The sequence below is a fragment of the Thalia democratica genome, chromosome 2, assembly GCF_965202585.1.
Source record: "Thalia democratica chromosome 2, ktThaDemo2.hap1.1, whole genome shotgun sequence".
NCBI classification, from domain to species: Eukaryota; Metazoa; Chordata; class Thaliacea; order Salpida; family Salpidae; genus Thalia; species Thalia democratica.
Window position 1 is genome coordinate 59,282,355 of NC_139166.1, and position 22,250 is coordinate 59,304,604.

A 22,250-nucleotide genomic window follows, 5' to 3' on the forward strand; every position below is an offset into this window, starting at 1 on the left:
TTTAAGAAAAAGTAAAGAATAGTCTTTAACCACTGCAATGCTCATTACATTTCTTACATTGACGACTATCAAAACTTGATATTTAATCTTTAGAATTCAGAAGACTTCTACTTTTCCTAATGCTTTTAAAACTAAAAACTACAGTTAGTTTAAAATCAATTTTTGAACTCTATTAAAAAAATTAATTACCACGAAAATTACCACAAAGTCATAAATATTTCTCAGTTTAAATGTGGACTTAGCTTTTAAACAAAACTAATCTTTACATAAAGTTGAACAAGTTTGATTAAACTAAGATAATTTATATTAGAAACTATCAGTAATTTAACAAATTTTGTACTTATGAACCATTAATTTAATATGTAGGATTTTGTTCATTCTATAGTTTGATTTTAATGTAATTGCCTTTCCTATGTAAATAATAAATCATTTTCTAATGTTTCCGATAAATGTTTATTTAAACTGTATTATTAATGTGCTTTGGACTTAAGGTTTTAAATTTAGTGGTTAGTCAATGTATTTAAATTTTTCGATTATGCTTTGGCAAAGCTACAAAAAATGATAAAAAAACAATGAAATACTAAACGGTTGCACAAATGAGCAGAACCTAACTCTAAAAGTTAGGATGTGAAAATCTGGTATATGTATAAACTAGAAGAAGTTTTATTCATAAATTTTTGTAGTTTGTTTAGTTTCTGACACTGTAGAATATTCTAAATGAATTTCATAAAAGTAATACTGAACCTTATTTCAATGTAGAAGTGCTTGATTAAGACTACTTTGCTGATTTCTGAACTAAATTCGTAGAAGAAATTTACTAAATTGTCTCAATATGTATTGCTGAATTTTGCAGAGAAGGTTGTTTGTTGAAAAGAAATTAAAGTTAATTCTAAAAAGAAAGGTTAAGCAGCTGTGTTTTATTTTATTGCAACTTACTGATCGTTGAAAGAGTTGATATTTAAGTTGATTATTATAAAATAAAAACTGAGTTTGTTAAAAAATTTTTTCTTCAAATCATAAGTAACTTAACTAGTCTTATACTAAGTGTTGATTTTTTTTTTGCTGTTAAAAAAAAACTGTAGTTTTTGGTTTTAAGATATATAAATTTTTGTCTCTTTGTTATGTGCTATTTAGTTTAAGCTGCCCAGATTATTATGCGTGGGTCTAGCGTAGGAAAAAATAAACTTCCAATAACAATAAATATCAAAAATTGAATTTTATTAAAGCTATCTAAACATTAAGTTTTACTTTAAACAAAATATACTAAATTTCGATAAAAAAAACAACTTTGTTGAGATTTTTTTGTTTTTGAAACAAATCTTTAATTTACTTCAATAATACATAAACGTATTAATACAGATCGAATTAACAATAGTCGGGTTAGAAACGATCAAGTTAGAAATGATCGGGTTAGAAATGATCGGGTTAGAAATGATCGGGTTAGAAATGATAGTGTTTAATCGGGTTAGAAGTAATCGGGTTAGAAGTGATCTTGTTAGAAATGATCGGGTTAGAAGTGATCAGGTTAGAAGTGATCGGGTTAGAAGTGATCGGGTTAGAAGTGATCGGGTTAGAAGTGATCGTGTTAGAAGTGATCGGGTTAGAAATGATCAGGTTAGAAGTAATCGGGTTAGAAGTGATCGGGTTAGAAGTGATCGGGTTAGAAATGATCGGGTTAGAAATGATCGGGTTAGAAGTGATCGGGTTAGAAATGATCGGGTTAGAAGTGATTGGGTTAGAAATAATCGGGTTAGAAATGATCGGGTTAGAAATGATCGAGTTAGAAGTGATCGGGTTAGAAATGATCGGGTTAGAAATGATAGCGAGTTAGAAATGATAGTAAACCCGTAATAATATATCTTAAGTTATAAACTAAGAATGAAATACTTCTAGCTTTTTTTTAAGTTACAGCTGCTTTAAATGCAAATACCTGCACACCCAAATGAGCTATAAAGCACTTACTTTATAAGTATTATTTTAAGTTACTGAAGTTGTATAAAATTATTAAGTTGTTTATGAGCTTTTATTTTGATTTTATTTATTTATTTTACATTAAATACTTATCAACTTTCAATGTAGTTTAAGAGCATGATTTACTTGACTTCAATTAGGCCTTTATTTCAAGCTCATTATTATTGCTTGAACTACATTCAAAAACTTCATCAACTAAAATATTGATATATTAGTTTAAAATAAAAACTTTGCAGTTTTTTATTTATTTAGTAAATGATAAGATTAAAAAAGTTACAAAAAAAAAATTGACATACCAGTAAGACTTGAGAAAATTAAATAATATAAGACTATTACTGTTGATATTTTGATATATTATTTTACCGTTATTTTTCTCAAAACCTTAGTTTTACAAATGTTTTCTTAGAAGACTAAAAACTTTTTTTCTAAACAACAACAAAACTTGGATTTTAAAAATAGCATAGTGTTTTAATAAAACATACTCCAAATAAAAATTGTATATTTGTTGAATTTAGAACTTATATGTTCTTTTAAAAGCTATAGAAAATCTTAAAAATTGTTAGTTTTACCATCAAGAAGCTTTGGTATTAGCACTTTGTTTGTTTATTTTAAAAAAACTTAATAAACGTGCCATATACTAATTAAAAAAAAAAAGATCATAACAGCGGTATCTCGCGACTCCCATTAAGAACGAAACCGGTCGTAGGTTAAATGCTGTTGTTGTTGTTGATTGGGCGTTGAAGTTCATTGTTTATTACTAATTAAAAAAAAAACTATGAATTCTAGCGATTACACAGTTTTGTAGTTTATTTTACACTAACAGATATATCTTCTTTTTATCAGACAAATACATACGTAATAATATATTTAAAATATAAATTTTAGTATGTCATTAGGTTTTCTTTAAAGTTCGGCTACTTAATACGAAAATACATACAATAAGCAAATAAGTTATAATATTTGTGTCTGGTTTCCTGTTTCCTGTGCGAGCCCTGAAAAAGCTTGGTTAAACGTAGTAAAAAGGCTTTTAAATATGGCTTTATTTTGAAATAGTTCTGTAAATATTATTATTCAAATAAATGTTAACCTTTTGATATCAACTAAAATATTTTTATTTAAAAGAACTACGTCAAAAGTTACGTAGTTTTACAAACTTAGTGTTAAAAAAAAGGATATACTATTTAATATTTCTTTAATTACGAAAGCTGCACATTTGAAAAGGGAAACTTTCCTTTCAAAATTAGCAAATAAAAAGTATTTTAAAAACAACTTCTGAATGATTTTAAACTTAAAAGGTTTTAATTTTCAATTAGGACACCGTTAAACAAGTTGCATAAGGTTTTTATTTTTACAATACTATAAAAAACCGTAATTTTATAATTAATTTCTTTTCATCTAGTTATGAAGTAGCTGTTCACGTCTGCTATTAGTTTGTTTTCAAAAATATTAAAAGACAGTTTATTGCTAGCTTTGATTAGCATCTCGTTCTTAGTTTGTTATGTATAACATATTTCGTTACACTTGTTACTTTCACAAAGCAATGTATAGTTTTCATACTGTCAATATTTAAAAGACTTAGGTTAAGATTTAAATTACTTTACTAAAAATCAAAGAAATGGATTACTTATTAAGGTTTTGCATTCTGTATTACTTGTATTTTCAAATCGCTTAAAGTTTAAAACTTTTTATTCAGTTAAAATATTTTAGACAGTTAAGTATTAGACAGTTGTGCAACTTTCTAAAAAGTTTCATTAAAATCTACTATAGAAAAAACTCTATTATTAAACAAAAAAAATGTGTAGCCCCACTGAAATAGTCTAGAAAAGCCCCTGATACTTACATTAACACTGTTATATTAAGTTCTTCAAAGCTAAAAAAGTATCAAGTTGCTTAAAAAGTTTCAATTTTGACTGTTTATTTCATACCAAATGTTTATGAACTTGGAATATAATTTAAGAACGCGATACTATTTACCTTATAGATAATATGATTGAACTTTTTATTGCTTATTCAATATATTGATATATTTAAGTTGCTCAAAAGTTTTGTTTCACGAGTTAGTTTAAAGTATGAAGCTTTGTTTTTTTAAAATATTTCTATTATATAAGAAAACAACCTTTAATTTCGAAAAAAAAAATCCATTTTTGTTAAGCTTATGAAGTTCTTAGAATCTTATTTATTATTTATAAGAAAAAGCTTAAGGTTATCACGATAAATGTTTTCAAAATTTCAAGTTAATGCTATGTTAGCGATTAAATAAAAACAGTTATGTTTAAAAACTTTCTACATAAAACTTGTTATGATTAAAGATAAATGTTAAAAGCTTTTAAAGTATCTTGACTGTTGATCTAATAGTCTTCACACTTTTATAAATATTTTCTTAAAACAAAATTACTTAATACACAAGAAAAATTAAATTTTAAGAACATTTACAAACTTTCACTTCATTAAGCTATTAAAACACTTTCAAATACATGAAACTTGGCGTATATAAAGATTTAAAATAAAAACGTTTAGAATTTTCTTGAAAACTTAAGTCTTCTATTTAAAATGGTTCACCGAAATGTTTAAGGATACTAGTTACAAGTACTTAACTAAAAAAACTAATTCTAAGCAAAACTAAAATAAATTAAATCTAATTGTCCTACCCTTCTAACACTGACCACTGTTCTTCTAAGCGTTGTTTTAAATACAAACATTCTACACTCAGATTTTGTTTTGCAATACAAACATTTTAAGTCTTGAAGCGAGTCCAGTAAAGTTTCAACTTTTGTTTTAATCCTTAAAATACACAAACAAAACTAGACGTTTTTACTAATTCGACATTTTAAACGAATAGAACTTCTTTGAAATAGTCAGATAATATGATTTACTATACGCATTTAAAACACAATACTGCAATAAAAACGTTTAGTTTGTTATAAGAGCATAATTAAAAAAATAAAAAGTTTGTACATTTAAGCAGTTTTTTTGATTGTTTTTGAAACTAAATTTAGGAATTTGTAGTCGTAAATTTTCACATGCATATAGTGTTTTGCCGTTTAGAAAAAATTAAAGCTTTAGCTAAGATTGGACATTGAAAAAATAATAATTAAGGAAGATCTTAAGTAGTGAGCAGTATACAATTCACTTCCTTATTAAACGTAACATTTTATATATTTGGTTTACAAGTAATTTCTAACTACTTTTATTTAGGATATACATAGTACATAGTAGTTCATGCTTTTTAATTTTTTTATCAAGTTTATTTATAAGCTAATCGAAACAAAAAGTGAATGTAAATGAATATTTGTGTTCCTTATGTTCAGGCTCGAAAGTACCACTTGTTAAAACAAGCTATCACTCGTACTTTCTATGACGTATATTTACTTGAAATACTGACGCCCATTCTTATCCTTATTTGCCACTGTAAGTTATAAATTTTATAGAAATAATCTTATTTATCAACGGTAGGTCTAAATAGGTTAAGTTTTAATTTTTTTAGAGTGTATTGAAAAGTTTGTTTACAGTTTAAAAAACAAAGTAAAGGCAAACAAGTAAAAGTATGTTTAGAATTTGACAATGTTTCTTGAGGCATAACTAAAAATACTAAAATAAAATGTTATTATTGTTATAGAAAATAATATTTTTTATTGTTTTTGTAGTATAAAAACTCATGTCTGTAGGTAAATATAAAAGTTAAATTTATTTTGTTTTTGGCTAGTATCTAAATAGTTTGTAAAACAAATATTTACGCACTTTAAAAAAAACTGTTATACTAGTTTTGTAAAGTGTATTGCTCGTTTTATTTATCATTATTAAAACAAATTTAGATGAGATTAATGAAAATGTCATTATTTTTTTTACTTTTTCCACCCTTACGAAAGTTTGAGAGAAAGTTTTGAAGAAAAAAATGTGAGAGCTCGCTGTAGAGGTTATTTCACTAAAAAATTGTAGCGTTGGTTACAGAAACTGCAGGTATGCTTACAGCAAAAAATAATTCTTGATTTCTTTAGTTGAAAAAGTTGAAACTAACAACTCAGAGAGAGAATATAGATTATAAAAACAAAATGTCCTTTTAATTTGTTTCGTAGGACTAAATAAAATTTGGAAAATTAACTAAATTAAATATTTTGAAATACGCTTAATAAAACGTAGACGTGATTTAAAAAGTCGCATTTTTTATTGGCTTAATGCTTTTAATACATGAAGTATGTTTTTCAAAGTTCGAGTTTAATTGAAAAATAAACTAAAACTAGTTAGAAAAAAAAGTACTACGTGCCTCATAGTAATTTTGATCTATTTTAAACAGTTTGTTTAAAACTGTTTGAGTAGTATAAAACAACTCTTTTACAATTTTATTTTAGACTGTTGTGTTTTCAAATGTCCTTCTAAATATGTTTTTATTTTTTTATATATATTTTATTACAGTATAAGCAAAATCGTAAAAAATATAACCAAACTGTTTAAAACAAGTGTCGCTTAGCGATGTATATAAAACTTTAAACAATCGAAACTGTTGCGTTGTCAAAACAAGGTTGTTAAAAGTTTATGTAGAAAAAACATAGATAAAAATACTTTTTAAGTTCGTTTTTTTAAATTACCAAATGATCAAGCATAATTTTAAAGTATAAATGTTACGTTATATTTTTCTAAACTTACCTGGTTAGAGTTTTTTGAACTGCGTTTTTAGTTTGTTTGAATAGAGCAATATTTTGCATGTTGGGTAATGCGTCAATCCAAATAGTGTTTACATAAAAAATTGGTTTCAGACAAAAACTTTCATTAAGTTAAGAGCTAATTAATTTTTCCTAAAAACAAATCGAAAACGAAAGCGTTTAAACAGTTTTATTATGCAAATTGTTCATTATATAATAGTTTACAAAATTTTTGAGTGACATTTTTAAACAGATTCTACTAGTGGTAAAGTGTGCGAAATAGAGAAATTTAGTGTTTTCTATGTTTCGAAATGTTCTAACAGTTTATTTAAGCAATATGTAATACAGTGGTTAAAGTTAACTATATAATAACTTATGCTAAAGAATCACAAACTTTATTTCTTTTTATCGATTAGCTACTTATTTTTATCTTTTAAGCCAAGCATTCTTTAAAGTATGAGCTTAAACATTTTGAAATAATTTGTTTATTTTGTTGTTGGTTTAATATTGTAAGTTCGATGATTTTTCAAGTTAAATATGTTCAATTTTTAGCTGTTAACTTATTTAGCTTGAATGATAATTTTCATAAACGTAAACATGTTAAAAATTAAAGTATTTGTTATAAATTCCAAGATACTAAATACTTAAATGTGTAAGATAAATATTAGCCGTAAAACTATAAATTAAAAGTTTCTTAAAATTTCCGTTTATCAAAATTATGATATAAGTTTTAAAAGAAATTAGTAAACTTAAACAAATCTAAAATACTGTATAAAAGTTTTAGTTTTTTCGCAAATAGCAAGACCTAAAACACTAAAAAATAGCTTTCACGTTTTTGGTTTCCAAATCTAAACTTCTTTACTACTGTAACAGAAGCAAAATTAAATTTTAAATATATGATGTTTATTGATTATACAATTTGTTGTCATGCGAAACAAAATTTATATTCTGAGAGCTTAGTACTTTGTTAATTTGTAAAATAAAACGAAATAGTTTTGTGTAAAGTAACAAGTTTGATTTGTTGAACCATTAAACCAGAGTTTTTCAAAAAGTTAGATAATTAGTGAGATATCGAAAAAGTAAGGGGTAATTAACCAGTAACGGGGCGATTATGACAACCATTTTCAAAAAATTTTTTGAAACTGATCGGTAATGTATGCGTAATATAATTTTGTTTATTCTTAAACTAAGAATTTTAACTTAACACCATATAAAAATTAGCAATATCCTCAACTTATATTAGATAAAATATCAATATAGGTTTTTCTTCTATTTTCAAGCACGTATCTGTTACAGAAAACTTTTTATACGTGACATTCTATCTACGTAAAAGAAAACTGAGAAGTTAAATATAAATTTTACAGATAATGTTATAAGTAATAAGAACTTAACAGCAAAAATATTATGCTCATATGTAGACAACATTTATTTTCCTTTTAATATAAGTGGAAACTTAAAAATAGCATTATGTGACAACTAATATAGTTTATTTTCTTAACTGTTAAAATACAATAATGCATTTTAAACACTTAAAAAAGCTTAGAACACATTTTAATTGAACAAAAAAAAAAAACTTTCCTAACAAAAAACTCGCCTATTTTCAGCACAGTAGTTGTAACAACTGTAAAGCAAACATTCATCGCAACTGTCAGTTTCTCCCGGTATTGGCAAAAAAATTTCAAACAATTAAACAACTCGCTTTTATTTTCAACGAGATGCCGAAGGTGATCGAAAAGAAGAGGCTGAGGACGCCCAAGTGCGCCAGGTGCCGGAACCACGGGGTGATCAGCGTGCTGCGAGGACACAAGAAGAACTGCCCGTGGAAGGACTGCGTCTGCGGCAACTGCTTGTTGGTGGTGCAGAGGCAGCAAGTGATGGCCGCTCAGGTTGGTTTGTTTGACGGCTTTTTTATCTAAGTTTTGTGTTTGAACTTGAATGTGAGGTTTATAAAACAGTGCAGCCTTTATATACAAAAATCTATACTAAAGACAGCGCGAAAGGGCAGAGACAGCAAGTCGTGGCTGCTCGGGTTGATTTATTTTGTTTTAATTTTACTGAAGAATAGTAATTTGAACGACGAGTGTTAGTATTTGTCTGGATGTGTTTAAACACAGTTATTTAAGTGAGAAATCAGAAACAGTGCTGCTTTTGTTCTTCCTTATTTTTCTAACTTAAAAAAAAAGTTTAAAATGCCGTTTACCTAGTTTTTTTAGTACTTGCATCCTTCAGAGCAAGAAGACTTGTACAAAGCGTTTTACTAACTTGTTATATTTTACCAAAAAACTGCTTCAGTAATACATCTTATACATCAAGTGAAGAAGTTCAGAATACTTAAATTAACTGCAAGTCTTTAAAAGTTAAAAGTCCAAGTAAACTAATCTAACCTTACAGGTTGCCCTGCGAAGAAAACAGGCCGTCGAATCAAAACGATCGAGCATGAAAAGTTGCAGAACAAGCCAAACGAACCAAATAAGTGAGTTTTGATGATAACTTTGAAATTTTTACCATTTGAATTTTTTTTCTTGCATAAATCAGCACAATGCACAAATTAATTTACTTACTACATATAGGCTTTTTTACAGTAGTTGTATTTCAACTTAAAACATTTATGTTACTTTAAATCAGGGTTTCCCAAACTCATTTACTAAATCGCCCCCTTTTCAGAAATTTGAAAAATAATCGCCCCCCACGATTTTAAAAAGTAGTTTTTCTCTTGAGTACAAACTTTTGAGCCAAATAATTTGTGTTCGAAATGTAATTTAGTCTGGTATTTGTTATGCAAGCACTTTTGGGCTGTGTTCAAAGTAGTTTACAGGGCTTGAGTAAATAATTTTCTGTTGTTTTCTTAGAAGCCCAGTAAAGTGTATTAAAATACATAAATATTAAAAAGCCTTGTGTAATCAATCCTGAATAATATGAATTGTTTTGAAGCTAATGAAACTTTTAGGGTAGTGGTGGACAATTTTTGTAGTCAGCAATTCATATTTACTAAAAAATCTTTTCTTGTTTCAATTCGTTAAAAAAAAGTAATTGCGGGCTGCATAATTTAAAAAAATAACATATAGAAAATTAAAAACTCGAGCATAATTGTAATAAAATGATTTACTATTATTGTGATCTAGGAAATACTAAAGTAACTGAAAATCAAATTGAAAGTGTATTTTAAAATCATAAGCATCAAAAAACTAAATTTTGTTTATTTTGCACAAGTAGTTTTCAAATTACTTAGCGGGTCGAAATTTGATTGGATCTTGACCGTACGTTACCCATCTGAAACCTTAACTGATACCTGACATTATAACTATCTCTCTTTTAACGAATTTCGGACATTTAGAAGTGAATACTAAGTAACTTATTTAAGCCGCACAAAATACTTAAATTATTTTATAAATAGGCATATTCTAAAATTTAATACCAGGGATTTAAAATCTACAAAAAAATGAACAGATTATTTTACACATTATAAAATATGTATTAAAACACCATTGCTGATCCAGTTTTAGAAAGTTTTACCGACTTGTTGATAATCTAACATGAAAAGTGGTTTTATGGATAGCTTCTATTAATGCAGTAAAATTATTAATTTTAATGCTAAGATATATTATAAGCAAGTTAGTTGCAAAATTAAAAATTTAATTTTAAACTTTTTAAACTATATGTTCTGAAGTAGACTACCATTAAATAGTATTTGACTTGGAATAACCTTTAGGAAACTAAACCTTAATTTTAACATTTATTTCTTAATTTAAATTCGAAAAAAAATCAAATATTTTACAGTTAATTCTGTGAACAGAAAGTAATCGATTAAACATTCTTTTAATTATGTTAAAACTTTGTTTTGTAACTGTAGCAATCTTTTTGATGGCTTATTTAATACTGTTTAATTTTATTTTTTCTTTAGTTATTAGCCTACAATAAGTTACCAGAAGAGTATAGTGAAAAACTAAAAACTAGTGTTGAACTATTAAAATAAACAACTTATTCTAATTGCTAATATACTAAAAAATAAGATAAAACAAAAAACAGTTGTGTAAATAGTTTAAAATTATTTAATATATAGATTTTCTAACATTAATAAATCAAGTTGGAAAATAAATTTGAGTTTAATAATCTTTTAAATGAAAAATTTGAAGTCATTTCAAATAGATTTAATCTATACTCTTTTAAATATAATAACATTAAATGGTTATTAATGTTTTTTTATTTATACAGGTTAAAAAAGTAATAACTAAAATATGTCAAATAAATTTCTTTCAAACAAATACTTTAACTACTATGCTATAAAAACTTTTAGTGTAATGTAAATCGACAAATATAAACTAAAAATTAACCAGGTCAAAACAAAGCTATTAACATATTTAAAACATAAACCATTTTATAAATACAGTAGACTTCCTCTTCAGTTCGCACTTTGAACAAAATCAAAAAGTTTAAACTCAAATATTATTACCATTATTTTTACAAAATGATAAATTTAAATATGTTATATGCAATAACGTTATGAATATACATGAAATCAACTAAAACATAAAACAAACATTCATAAAAATAAAAGATCTATATAAGCTATTAAATATTGTGTACTGTTTTTTTAATACTTAGTTAGTAATAGACTTCATTTAAGTTAAATTTAAGAAAATATAAATTTGCACTTTTTTTGGGTTAAAAATGCAAAATCAAGAGGAAGTCTACCGTAATTAATATTTATTAGACATTATGCAAACCTGTTAAAGAATAAATAACTTATAAGAATTTATAATATAAAAAGACTACTTAAATACATGCAAACCAGGTTAAATAAGAAGTATTTTAAAAGATCAAATAAATAATTAAAACTTTCATAAAATAATGTCTGCTACTGAATTCTAATATAATGCGAAGGATGAGGTTCATGAATGCTTGCAAGTTTTTCTAATCTGATTGTAAATCAGTCATATAAAGCCTCAAGTCACTTCCTTTACAAATATCTAGATTAGATATTTTTCTCAATATGTTGATATCTAAACTGAAAGCTTCCTCAACAACATAGGTAGAAGGAAAAACTATACACAACAATCTAAATTCCTATTAATTGGTCGGATACTTTTGCCTTAGTTTTTGTTGAGTCCAAAAGCTTTCATATCGTTCTTTATAAAAAAATAATTTAAATTCAAAGTCAGTTTGTAAGTCTGAGAAGGTTTTCTGTGAATCGTTTACTTCAAAAAGATCTGCCACGAAGGGATACATAATTTTATCTATCTGATAGCTTTTTTGTGTCAGATCGAAATTTTACTACTTAATATGTTGAAATTGTTAAAACTTCCAGATTTTTAGATTTTTTTTTGCCTAAATTTTCAAATTCCAGGTTTTTCTAGGTAAATTGGCAAACCTGTTTAGTTTTATTTCTTAGTCTAACTTAATGAATTTTCAAAAAACAATTGGAAATATCATTAGCTGATAGTTAATATCAAAAAAATAGATTTTTACAAACCATTTATGATCCTAAATAACATATATGTAAGGTTAAAAATAGTGAGAGGATTTTCAATCGTCTATGATCTATGTAATTGTTAAATTAGAAAATATATAATTGAAAATATGTAATTAACTTGAAAGTAGGAGTCATAAGTACTTGACTTTTTTTTCTCTATATTTTACATATACACAATAGACTTTTTTGTTTAAGTTTTACCTCAGGGTCAAATATTTAATATCAAGATAAAAAGTAAAAATTTTATGACAACCCAAAATTTTAAAATCGCCCCCTTTTCGCCCCCTTACTAGTTATCGCCCACCCTTTCGCCCCCTTACGAATTATCGCCCCCCAAATAACTAAAATCGCCCCCAGGGGGGCGATATCGCCCACTTTGGGAAACCCTGCTTTAAATGAATCTTTCATTTATACAGATATTATGTAAAAATAAAACTAAAATAGCATAACAAGTATAAAATAACAACTTCATCAGAAGGACCAAGCAAAAGCGTACGATCCAAGCTACAAACTGCAAAGCTGTTCAAACCGCCCCTACCCCCGAACTTCAACCCCTTCAACGAGAGCAACCCTCAGAAAGTTTCCGACCCGACCGAAGTCTTGAGGCCCCACGCGATCAGGCTCCCCTTCCAGCAGCCTGACATGTTTTCCCTCCTCCCAATGGGACTCATGTTCCCTCCTCTGCCTCAGAGGACCCAAAACCTGCCGGTCTTGGTGCACCCGCTGCCCTTTCTGACCACATCGGCGGTGCCGAGCCCCGTCGAAGCGTTCCAACACTTGGTGGCGATGAACAGGCTGGCGGCGCACATGAGTCGTGAGCCGGGTGGTTCGAATGCGTCCGTACCGGTTGAGACTGCAAATACACCGTTGAAAAAGAAAACGTCGCATTCGATCGATGCGATTTTGAACAAGATCGTTTGAAGTTTCTTTTTGTGGCAAGAGTCTAATTGCTTGAGATGCGGTCTAGATAAAATGTAGTTATTTTGATTACAAGCTGACTACTTGTGTGCTGTGAACACTGAACAACTTAGAAGAGAGTTTTTTTAGATAGCACAAGATTTCAACATCTGAAAAAAAAACTGATGTTTTATTCTTCTTGGAAAATAAGATTGTAGGCATGAAGCAATGAGTGTAAAATTTCTGCAACTTAAATGCAGTTATTTATAAATTCCATATGTTATACGATATTACCTATCTTTATAGCTTTTAATGTTTTAAAAGTTTATTTCAACTAAGAATTATAAAAAAAAACTATCAAAATTTTTAATTGTAGTTTTTTTGTTGTTTCAAATTTTTGAGAAATTAAACATTTTGTTTCTGTACTAACAACTAATCATCGAAAATGTCGCATACTGTTTTCTTCAAGATCGTTATTTTTTCTTATAAACTTTGTTGTAAGTAAAAAACTTTTACACTTTTAAAAAAAAATAAAACCGTTTAAATATATTTGCATTAAATTTTTTTTAATCAATAAAATTCTAAGTTAATTTGATATATACACAACTTTAGTTTTTATTAACATTATATCCAAACTTTTGATAATTTAGTTAGCATTATGACTACTTGTTTGAGAAAATAATATGGTCATCCTTACCTGTATGTCAAATTTTCTATATTTAATTTCAAATAAATCACTTAACTGTGCGGTATTAAATAAATTTAGCGTGTTGAATTTCATGAGAACGTATCTGTCGAAAGGTGAAAAAAATTGACTTCGATTTAGACTTTAGTGAGCTGTTGTTTGATGTTTAAAAAAACTAGCGATTATTTTTTAGAAGTTTATAGTTTTTATTGTAATTTTAAATGGAGCTTGATATGAATTGTCTTAGCAAATATATCTAATTAAAGTTTTAAAATAGTTTTACACTTTAAAGTTTTAATGCATGACTTGTTGCTTTTTGTTATACAAAATTTGGTTTGGTAAAGCAATTTTAATTTTAAATATTTTAAAAATTGTGCAGTGTACGACGTACCTAGTTTACATTAAAGGTTTAAAAATAAAGCTAACTTTAGTTAAAATATTTTGATTTAACAAAAGTTTACTATTAGTTTCTTAACTTTATCATGTTTAATACAGATTCACAAACAACAAAAGGCTTTAAAATTAGATTTTTAGATTTAAGTTTTAACTAATTTACAAATAAAACATATACTATAAGTTATTTTTTTGAAAATGCTGGAAGAATTGTTTGTGTCAAGACGAAAAATTTGACAACCAATTAGAAGTTGTATTCAAAAATGCTTCATACTAACGCAAACTTTGCAACGTTAAAGCCATTTTACTTAGAAAGCGCGAAAACAACAGAGAGAAGGAAATTTGATTTTGTAAAGTAAAGCTTAATCGAATTATAGCCTCTTTAAAGTGTTAATTGACTTCAAGCAAGCTCAAGTTTAACTTTGAATGGAACGTTTAATTTCAAAAAAGTCAACCACCTGTTGTTCAAAGCAAAGCGTTAAAAGACATCGAAGAAATTCGAGCCGTCTAATCACGTTACCTTTCTAATTGTAATTAAATTTGCCCAGTTTCCTAGTTCTGACACTATGCAGTGAGAAATAAGTATTACGTATCTGTTTTCAAAGCACTCGCTTAATCTCTTTAAAAATGCACGGGTTTTTTCATTAAAAAATATTGAAGTTTCGCTATGTTTTTAGAAATACAATATCGACTAAAAACAAGTTTATTCTGTTTGACAAAAAGTTTTATTACTTTACAGTGTGTAAAAGCAACTGTTTATCAGTAAAAAGTGTCTGTTATTGTTAAAGCATAAAACGACAAAAATTAATAAAAAAAATAAGTTACCTTTTTGTTTTGAAAGAAAGTAAAACACCGTAGAAATACAAACATGCAGTTATTTATGATGTAGATAACATTCAGTTAGAACTATAGTCAAAAACATGCGTTTCTGCTACATTGCTTTCGTTAAAATACAAGATTCTTAAAAGTAAGAAAACTGCGTAGTCTTTAAATTTAAGAATGAATTTTTTGAAATTATTAAGCACTTTAATTGATGTTAATTTAAATAAGTAAATCCTTTTAGCCTAAAAATAAGATTTAGTTTTAACCAGCTTGATAAATTACACTTGAACAAAAATACTAAACTCTTTCATAACTATATATACAAAGTATAATATTATTATTTACTCGATTTAATAAAATTTAAAGCAAAATAACTTAAATTCTTAGAATATTTAATCGAATTAAGATAAACTAATTTACGTGTTTAATTTTCTGAAATAACTTTAAGCAAAATATAGCCAGTACAAGTTATGGCGTGTTTATTTAGACTTTTGATGCTTAATTGAACTTTTACATAGTTTGTTTTAAAGTCCTAAATACTTTTAATTGTCTAGTTATTACAAAAAGTACCAAAAGTTTGCTCTTTTATGTTATAAACTTAAATCAGATTGATTTAAAAAATGAAGATTTTTTTCAAGCTAAAACGTAAGTCTTCCTAAAAGAAACAAGCAAAAATAGTATAAATGATATTACATTTAACTTAATTAGTTTATAACTAAAAGTAAATATTGCTACTAAGGAGTCTTACTGTCCTGGTAAAATTAATAGATCTTTTAATTAGCCTATTTAGTTTTTAATCTTACTTTAATCTTAGAAAACACAAATAATAAGGTTAAGTTTCTTGTTGTATGCGTTTCAATTAAAAGAGCTGAATGAAAAACTTGAGTTCAGTGAAAAATTATTCTGAAACTTTCTATTTGACTTTTTGAAAGAAAAGAAAGGCCTTGTTTTCTAATAACTTATTAATAAATAAATTATATCAGTCTACTTTAAATTTGAATTTGTTTTTGAAATTTGTTTAAAGTTCCAACTTTATTTATTGTTCTTGTATATTATTTTAAAAAAGACTTTCTAATAAATGTTATAGATACCTTAACATATATTTTTTCTTTTTTAAATGTTAAAACTAACTTTTGTTAAAAAAACTTACTCAAGTCACTGTTTTCGACTTCAAAAAGTTTCTTAATTTACTAATTAACGAACAGTGTTGTTAATTATTGTGTTTTAATTCACCGAAACTTGTTTTTGTACATGTATCTATAAAGAAATAAATTTCAAATTAAAGGATTAGCGCGCTTTAAAATACAATAATTAGTCGTTCAGACACGATAAAAGTCCAGCAAGCAAAGATAATCACTGACCTTTGCTGTAATTATAACACCTGTTAAAATAAATTAGATATTTTTTGTACAATAGTCGTTATGTCACGCTAAAAGCATTTTGTTTAAACTTTGGTTACATATGTAAGTAATTTTTTTTAAGCGTTGTTAGTGTTTTTAAGGTTACAGTATTTCTAGTTCTGATTTCTGTACGTTATAAAAAACTTTTATGCTTAATAAAGTTGCATGTTTATTGTGAAAGTCTTTTAAAATATAGAATATTCTATAAGTATAAATACTTTTATACTTTTTTATGAATAATAACTTAAGAGAAGTGGTATTAAAACCTATATCCAAATTTAACTCCAATATAAAAAGTTTAGTTGCATGAAAACAATTATGATTAAATATTATATAACGTATATAAACAGTTTAGTTGACCTGCTTGTAAGTTTCAGTAAAATTTAGAAATATATTAAAATTTGAAATACTTAAACGATAAAAAGTAAAAGTTAAAACTATCTGAATTTACTTTTATATAAAAATAAGTTTACGGTTAAACTAACTTATTTCAGAATAAAGTCTATTAATTTTAGTAAACTCAGATAAGATTTTGTAATATAATTTGTTTTTTTCTAGCGAAACGTATTAAAAAATATATCAAAAAATAAGTATGTAAACGTAAAAAATCAGAGTATTTTTATTTATCTTTAAATTTTAAATATTGAATTTGAGATTAAAAATTAAACGTACAAATAAACTCAAGTAAAAACTTTCAAGTATTTTGGAAGTTAACTTGGAAACAAAAACGAAAGCCTACACCCATTAAATGAGCTAAACTATTTTATGTATGAGTAATGATGAAATTGCCATATTAAGTTTCATGAGAATTTCCATCAAAACTTCGCCTTCGTACACTGGTATTGCTTGATGTAAAGTTGAACTTTTGAGTCACTTGATACTGGTTGACGAACTCTGTTCAAAACAGTCTTAGAAAGTATCAAATTGAAAACATATCAATAGTGTAAGTGGTAATATTTTGTGATTGTACTACAATTGTTACTTGTTTCTTACAAGTGCTTTATACAAAGTTAACGTAAGCTTGAGTTAATTAATATTCCAAATTAAAATGAAATAAAAACATGAAGTAACTTCAGTAGTTTATACAGAATAATAATACAAAAATAGTGAGTGATCAGATGTTCACACGTTTTGCTTTTCAAAAACAAACCCTAAAACAAATTTTGCAAAATATTTTCAAAACATGTTCAAAATCCTGCAAAACAACATCAAGTGGTTCTGATCAACAACCAATTAGTGTCAAGCTCGAATTTTGCTTCGTTAGAGCAACAATTAACGCTGTGTTTTGTTTTCGAATGTTAAGAACTTGATTAAAGTTGCAAAACAGCAAATTTAAGCTTTTGTAACTCGACAGGTAACCACCTGTGTTCGTTTGAAACTTCAGCGGGCAGACGAGTGTAAGTTTAACTGCTTAATCTGGTTAAACGAAGAAGCTGTTCCCGTTAAGTTAACACCAAGTAAATTGACCAGTTTTAAAGATGCTAGATTAATTTTAAATATTAGTAGGAGAATATAAGAAAATGGTTAAATCTACAAAAAAAAAAAAATTTAGGTTGTTGGCTGGTTTGACTAAAATATTTGATTTCGGTTGTATATAGCATTAGTTTGTACTCTATGTTTTATGATATACATTGTAAGCAGTGTTTATAGCTACAAAAATACTATTGGTACAAGTACAAATTTAATTGTGTTTGATTCGATTACAATTTTAGAGATTAATTTCTTACTTATATTCTAACAATCTTAAAAAACTAAATAGCAAACTGAACTTAAACATGTTTGATTGGATGCTACAACTTTAAAAAACAAAGTTTTTCTTCTATTTTATTCAAGTTGCGTCACACAAATTGCGTCTTGCAAAAAGTTCTCATGATTTCAAGTGTTTAATCGCACGCACTTACAGCTGCGTTGACCTATAACCAGCTTGGGTTGAAACTGGAACCCGACTATTTCAAACAACCAAACACTTCACACCAATACTCTGTCTGTTAAGGTGATGATAAAAGCTAAAATTTCATTTAGTTTCAATCACATATTCTATAAGTGGTTTAAAACTCATTAAGAACTTTTTACTAACACTCTGTTGCGATGCACAAAATGCATGTGTTTTGAAGTGTTAATGAGATTCGTTGAAGTGTATTAAGTTGTCGGCTTTCATTTAATTATGTTCGTCAAACATTTAAAGTTAGTATAAAATAAAAGTATAAAAATTAATTAGACTATTAAGTTGTCGGCTTTATTTAATTATGTTCGTTCTAAACTAACTATTCTAAATTACAAACATTGAAATTTAGTTTAAATTAAAACTAGATAAATAACTCAGTTTTATTGGATATCTTTATAAATGTTACAGATTTTTGATAGCTTTTTTGTCAACACTTGAAAAACTTCATCAAACATTTCATAAAAATACTTTATCACATCAAAATTTATGTCGTCAAGTGTTGGTAGAGTTAGCGAGAGAAAAGGCTTAAAGTTTTTGTTAACCACAATGTAATGTCAAATTTTTTTTAATGTTTAAAATAATTATTCAGTTGTATACTGCTTGAGTGATTGAATGTCTGAGTAGGTTTTTTAATTACACCTTGTAGTTTAAAAGGAACAAACAACTTTTTTCTTGTACTTATACCTGTAGAAATTGAAAATAGTATAACTTGATAACTTGCATTTCACCACTGATTACTATAAACATTTTTATATCTTTCACAAATTGAAGAACAAATATAACCTTTAGGACATACTTAAACTTTGGTAAATAACTCTTGAAAAGAATGTAGTTTTAGATTTTCAAGTTGCATATACAAGTTCACCAAATATATTTTATCTGCACAGAAATTTTGTATTTTTTAGGTTTTTAAATATAAACACTTTAAATTTAAGCTTTACTTTGTTGATAAAATCGTAAAATATCATTTGATTTTCTAATTAGAACGTCAAAAGTGTTTAAGTTATTTTTTTTTCGGTATATTTTTTTCTTGATAGTGAATTCTTAATGTTTAATTTGTTTGTATTATTTTAATGTGCTTATTTAAAGTAGCTTATAGTTTGTTATATTAAACACTTTAAAAAAATTAAGAGCTTAAAACTAACTTAAGTAAATAAACTATTTTATATCAGAAGTTTAAAAAAACGACACGTAGCTTGGTACGTTTCTGTAATTATGAAGTAACGTACATTTTATGCAAAAACAAAAACGTGCTTTTATTTCAAACCTTTAGCTTAAGAATACTGTACTTTCTTGGTTTTAGTAAGTGTTTAAAACTATTTAAGCATTGCTAAGAATTAATTTCAAATTATAAAAGTTTCTATATTCTTAAGAACTTTTAGCGTACTTAGATGTTAATGAGTAAGATTTGTTTAAATATTTTTAGTTTAGAATATAATGAATCTGAAAACTTTTCAGTTATAAAGTAATTCATTAGAAAAATCCAAAAACCTCTTCTGCTTCACACTATAAACATACTACCCTTGCCAGAAGAAGAAAACGGGAGGTATTTACAGCATGTTAACAAGGCATAGTTTATGTGGCGAGATTTCATTAGTGAGAGGTTCATGATAGAAATCGTGCAACAAAATCATTCTAACTAGATTGGAGATGAACAGATAGTCGAAGGTGGAGTTAACTGGAAGAATTGTGAAGCAAAGTCTCGCGATGATCCAAGTTTGAGTTGGTCTGTTCGTTTAAAGTAGTGATGTACCGGACCCGGATTCGGACTTTTTTTTCAAATTAGGGTCCGGCCGGACCCGGATAGTTTTTTCAAATTAGAATCCGGCCGGAACCGGATCCAGATTTTTTTTTAAATTAGGATCCGGCCGAAACCGAACCCGGATATTTTTTTCAAACTAAAATCCGGCCGGATCCGGAACCGGATTCTTAATACTCTAAGTCATTTGTATTGTAATGTAAATAGTATAAAAACTACTATGTACGATAATGCAATTTTATATAACTAACTACTAACTAAGTGTAATTGTGTGAAATTTAGCTTTTATGTGTTATATCTAACTATATCCTTTTGAATTTTGAAAACTTATAGTTTAAAAAAAACTATACTAAAAAAATATTAATATGCTGCTAAAATAATTAAATAATATGAAAGTTTATGATATATTATTAAGGTCTAGTTAAGATTAACAGTTAAAAATAGTAGCTTGTATGTTTGCTAATTTTCTGAATAATATTTACATTTAATTTAAGTTTTATTAAAATTGAAAGAACAAAAGAAAAAGTTGATATTGAAAGAACAGTAAAAAAACTTCAAATTGAAAGAACAATAAAATACACTAAAATATCTATTTTGCTAAGTTGTGGTGAACAAATAAAAGCTTTTCCTCGGTATTTGGAAGTAAGCGATTGCGCTTATTTTCATACAAATTGCGAGCTTCAGAAAACAATCGTTCTGAATACACAGAAGATGGAGGTGCAGACAGACATTTCCTTGCAAAGCTTGCGAGATAGGGGTATTTTGCTTGGTTTAAGTTCCACCATTCTAAAACATCGGCTTCTTTGGCATGACATTTAAAATTTACTTAGGTTAAGAAGCTGTTAATATTAACAACAACCTCGTCACTTTTTATATTTTGTTGCTCGTTCTGTGCTTCTTCTTCTTCTTCTTCAGTAGAGTAAAAGCTAAGAAAGTCATTTAGATCAAACGTTAAAGATTGTGACTTTGAACTCTCTAACGGTTTATAAGAAGGAGAGTCACAACGTTCATTTGCCTCACAGCTGCTATGCCTTTTGACCTCAACGTGCTTGGTGACCGATGAAGTTCTTCAGTGCCCGTGCATGCGGGATAACACTAGAGAGTAGAGCATCATTTTTGCTACAATCTTTAGTAAATAGTTGAAAAGGTTCAAGAAGCTTTAGTACCTTACATTCCTTTGTCACTCTTTTTCTGTAGTGATAAGAGCTTGCAAATGGCTAGCTACATAGTTCTGGACCAGGCATGGTAAAATTTGAAAACTACTAACTACAGCTGTTTTATTGCTATAGTAACGAGAATGCTAAAGTAACAAAATATAGATAATTTTTTTGTGTCATATTTTACATTGGATAAAATTACATAAGCTAATCTTTATTACTTTTGTTGTTATAAGCTTATTAAAATGTTAAATGACATATGTTTTAGTTTAAAATGTACTAAATTAATTTTAATACCTTGATTGTAAAACTGAAACAATTTATAACAATATTTTTACATACTACCTTATTATTTTTTCATTAACAAAAAATGAAGTTCTTCTTAAATTATTTTTGGCTTTAAAGTTTTAAAAAAAGAATAGAAAAATTTTTAAATATAAAATAATTTATTTTGTAATTTATCTTTTATTCAACAATATTATTTATTAAATATTATTGTTTTTTGTATTAGTTTTTAATAAAGCTAATTACACAAGTTTTTCAAGGTACATTAGACTTAAACGTTTTAATATCTTTTTTAATCAATGAAAATTAGAAACAATAATTTTAGAGATATAATTTAATGTCTTCCTTGCAGTATACAAAAATAAGTTTTGTTTTGTGCATGCTTTGTCCACAAATAAGAGTTGTAAATTATAGGCTAAAAGTTGTAAAAAAAAATAACTATAAAGTATTAATTTGTGGCTATAAAATAAATCACAGGTTTAGTTGATAAAACTAATAAGATTTTAGCTTAAATTAATTTTGGTATCTTCAGAATGAAAAAACCTATTTTAAGACTAAAAATAGATTATTATAACAATTTTCAAAAGTTTTAACATTTCAGATTAAAAATTCTACAGTCGGGATTTTTTTTAAAGATATTGATATATTTAATTTGCGACGCTTGTTACCATGTCTGTTCTGGACACTAATTTTTAACTTATTAAACGTTTTTAGCATTAGGTAGGTCGAATTCCAACTCGTTGGGACATCTTGAACAAGTAGCAAGGCTGTTTGTTTTGTTATTGTGGAATCTAGACCAACTAATTGTGAATTAATTTTAGCTTTTCAC

General features: G+C 26.8%; 1 protein-coding gene across 1 annotated transcript; it reads left to right on the top strand.

Annotated features, from left to right (window-relative positions):
* The first annotated feature begins 8,323 nt into the window (after positions 1-8,323).
* Positions 8,324-13,050, top strand: LOC145828794 (uncharacterized). Its single transcript, XM_082936546.1, has 3 exons — positions 8,324-8,494; positions 9,000-9,081; positions 12,554-13,050. Exons 1-3 carry the CDS (start codon positions 8,324-8,326, stop codon positions 12,997-12,999), a joined length of 699 nt encoding a protein of 232 aa, XP_082792672.1. The 3' UTR covers positions 13,000-13,050.
* Positions 13,051-22,250: the final 9,200 nt, after the last annotated feature.

Excerpts from the sequence above, each read along its gene's own strand:
- LOC145828794 (XM_082936546.1), top strand. The coding sequence starts at position 8,324 with ATGCCGAAGGTGATCGAAAAGAAGAGGCTGAGGACGCCCAAGTGCGCC. Across the intron at positions 8,495-8,999 it reads AGCAAGTGATGGCCGCTCAG|GTTGCCCTGCGAAGAAAACA; the intron begins GTTGGTTTGTTT and ends CTAACCTTACAG. Across the intron at positions 9,082-12,553 it reads AAGCCAAACGAACCAAATAA|AAGGACCAAGCAAAAGCGTA; the intron begins GTGAGTTTTGAT and ends CAACTTCATCAG.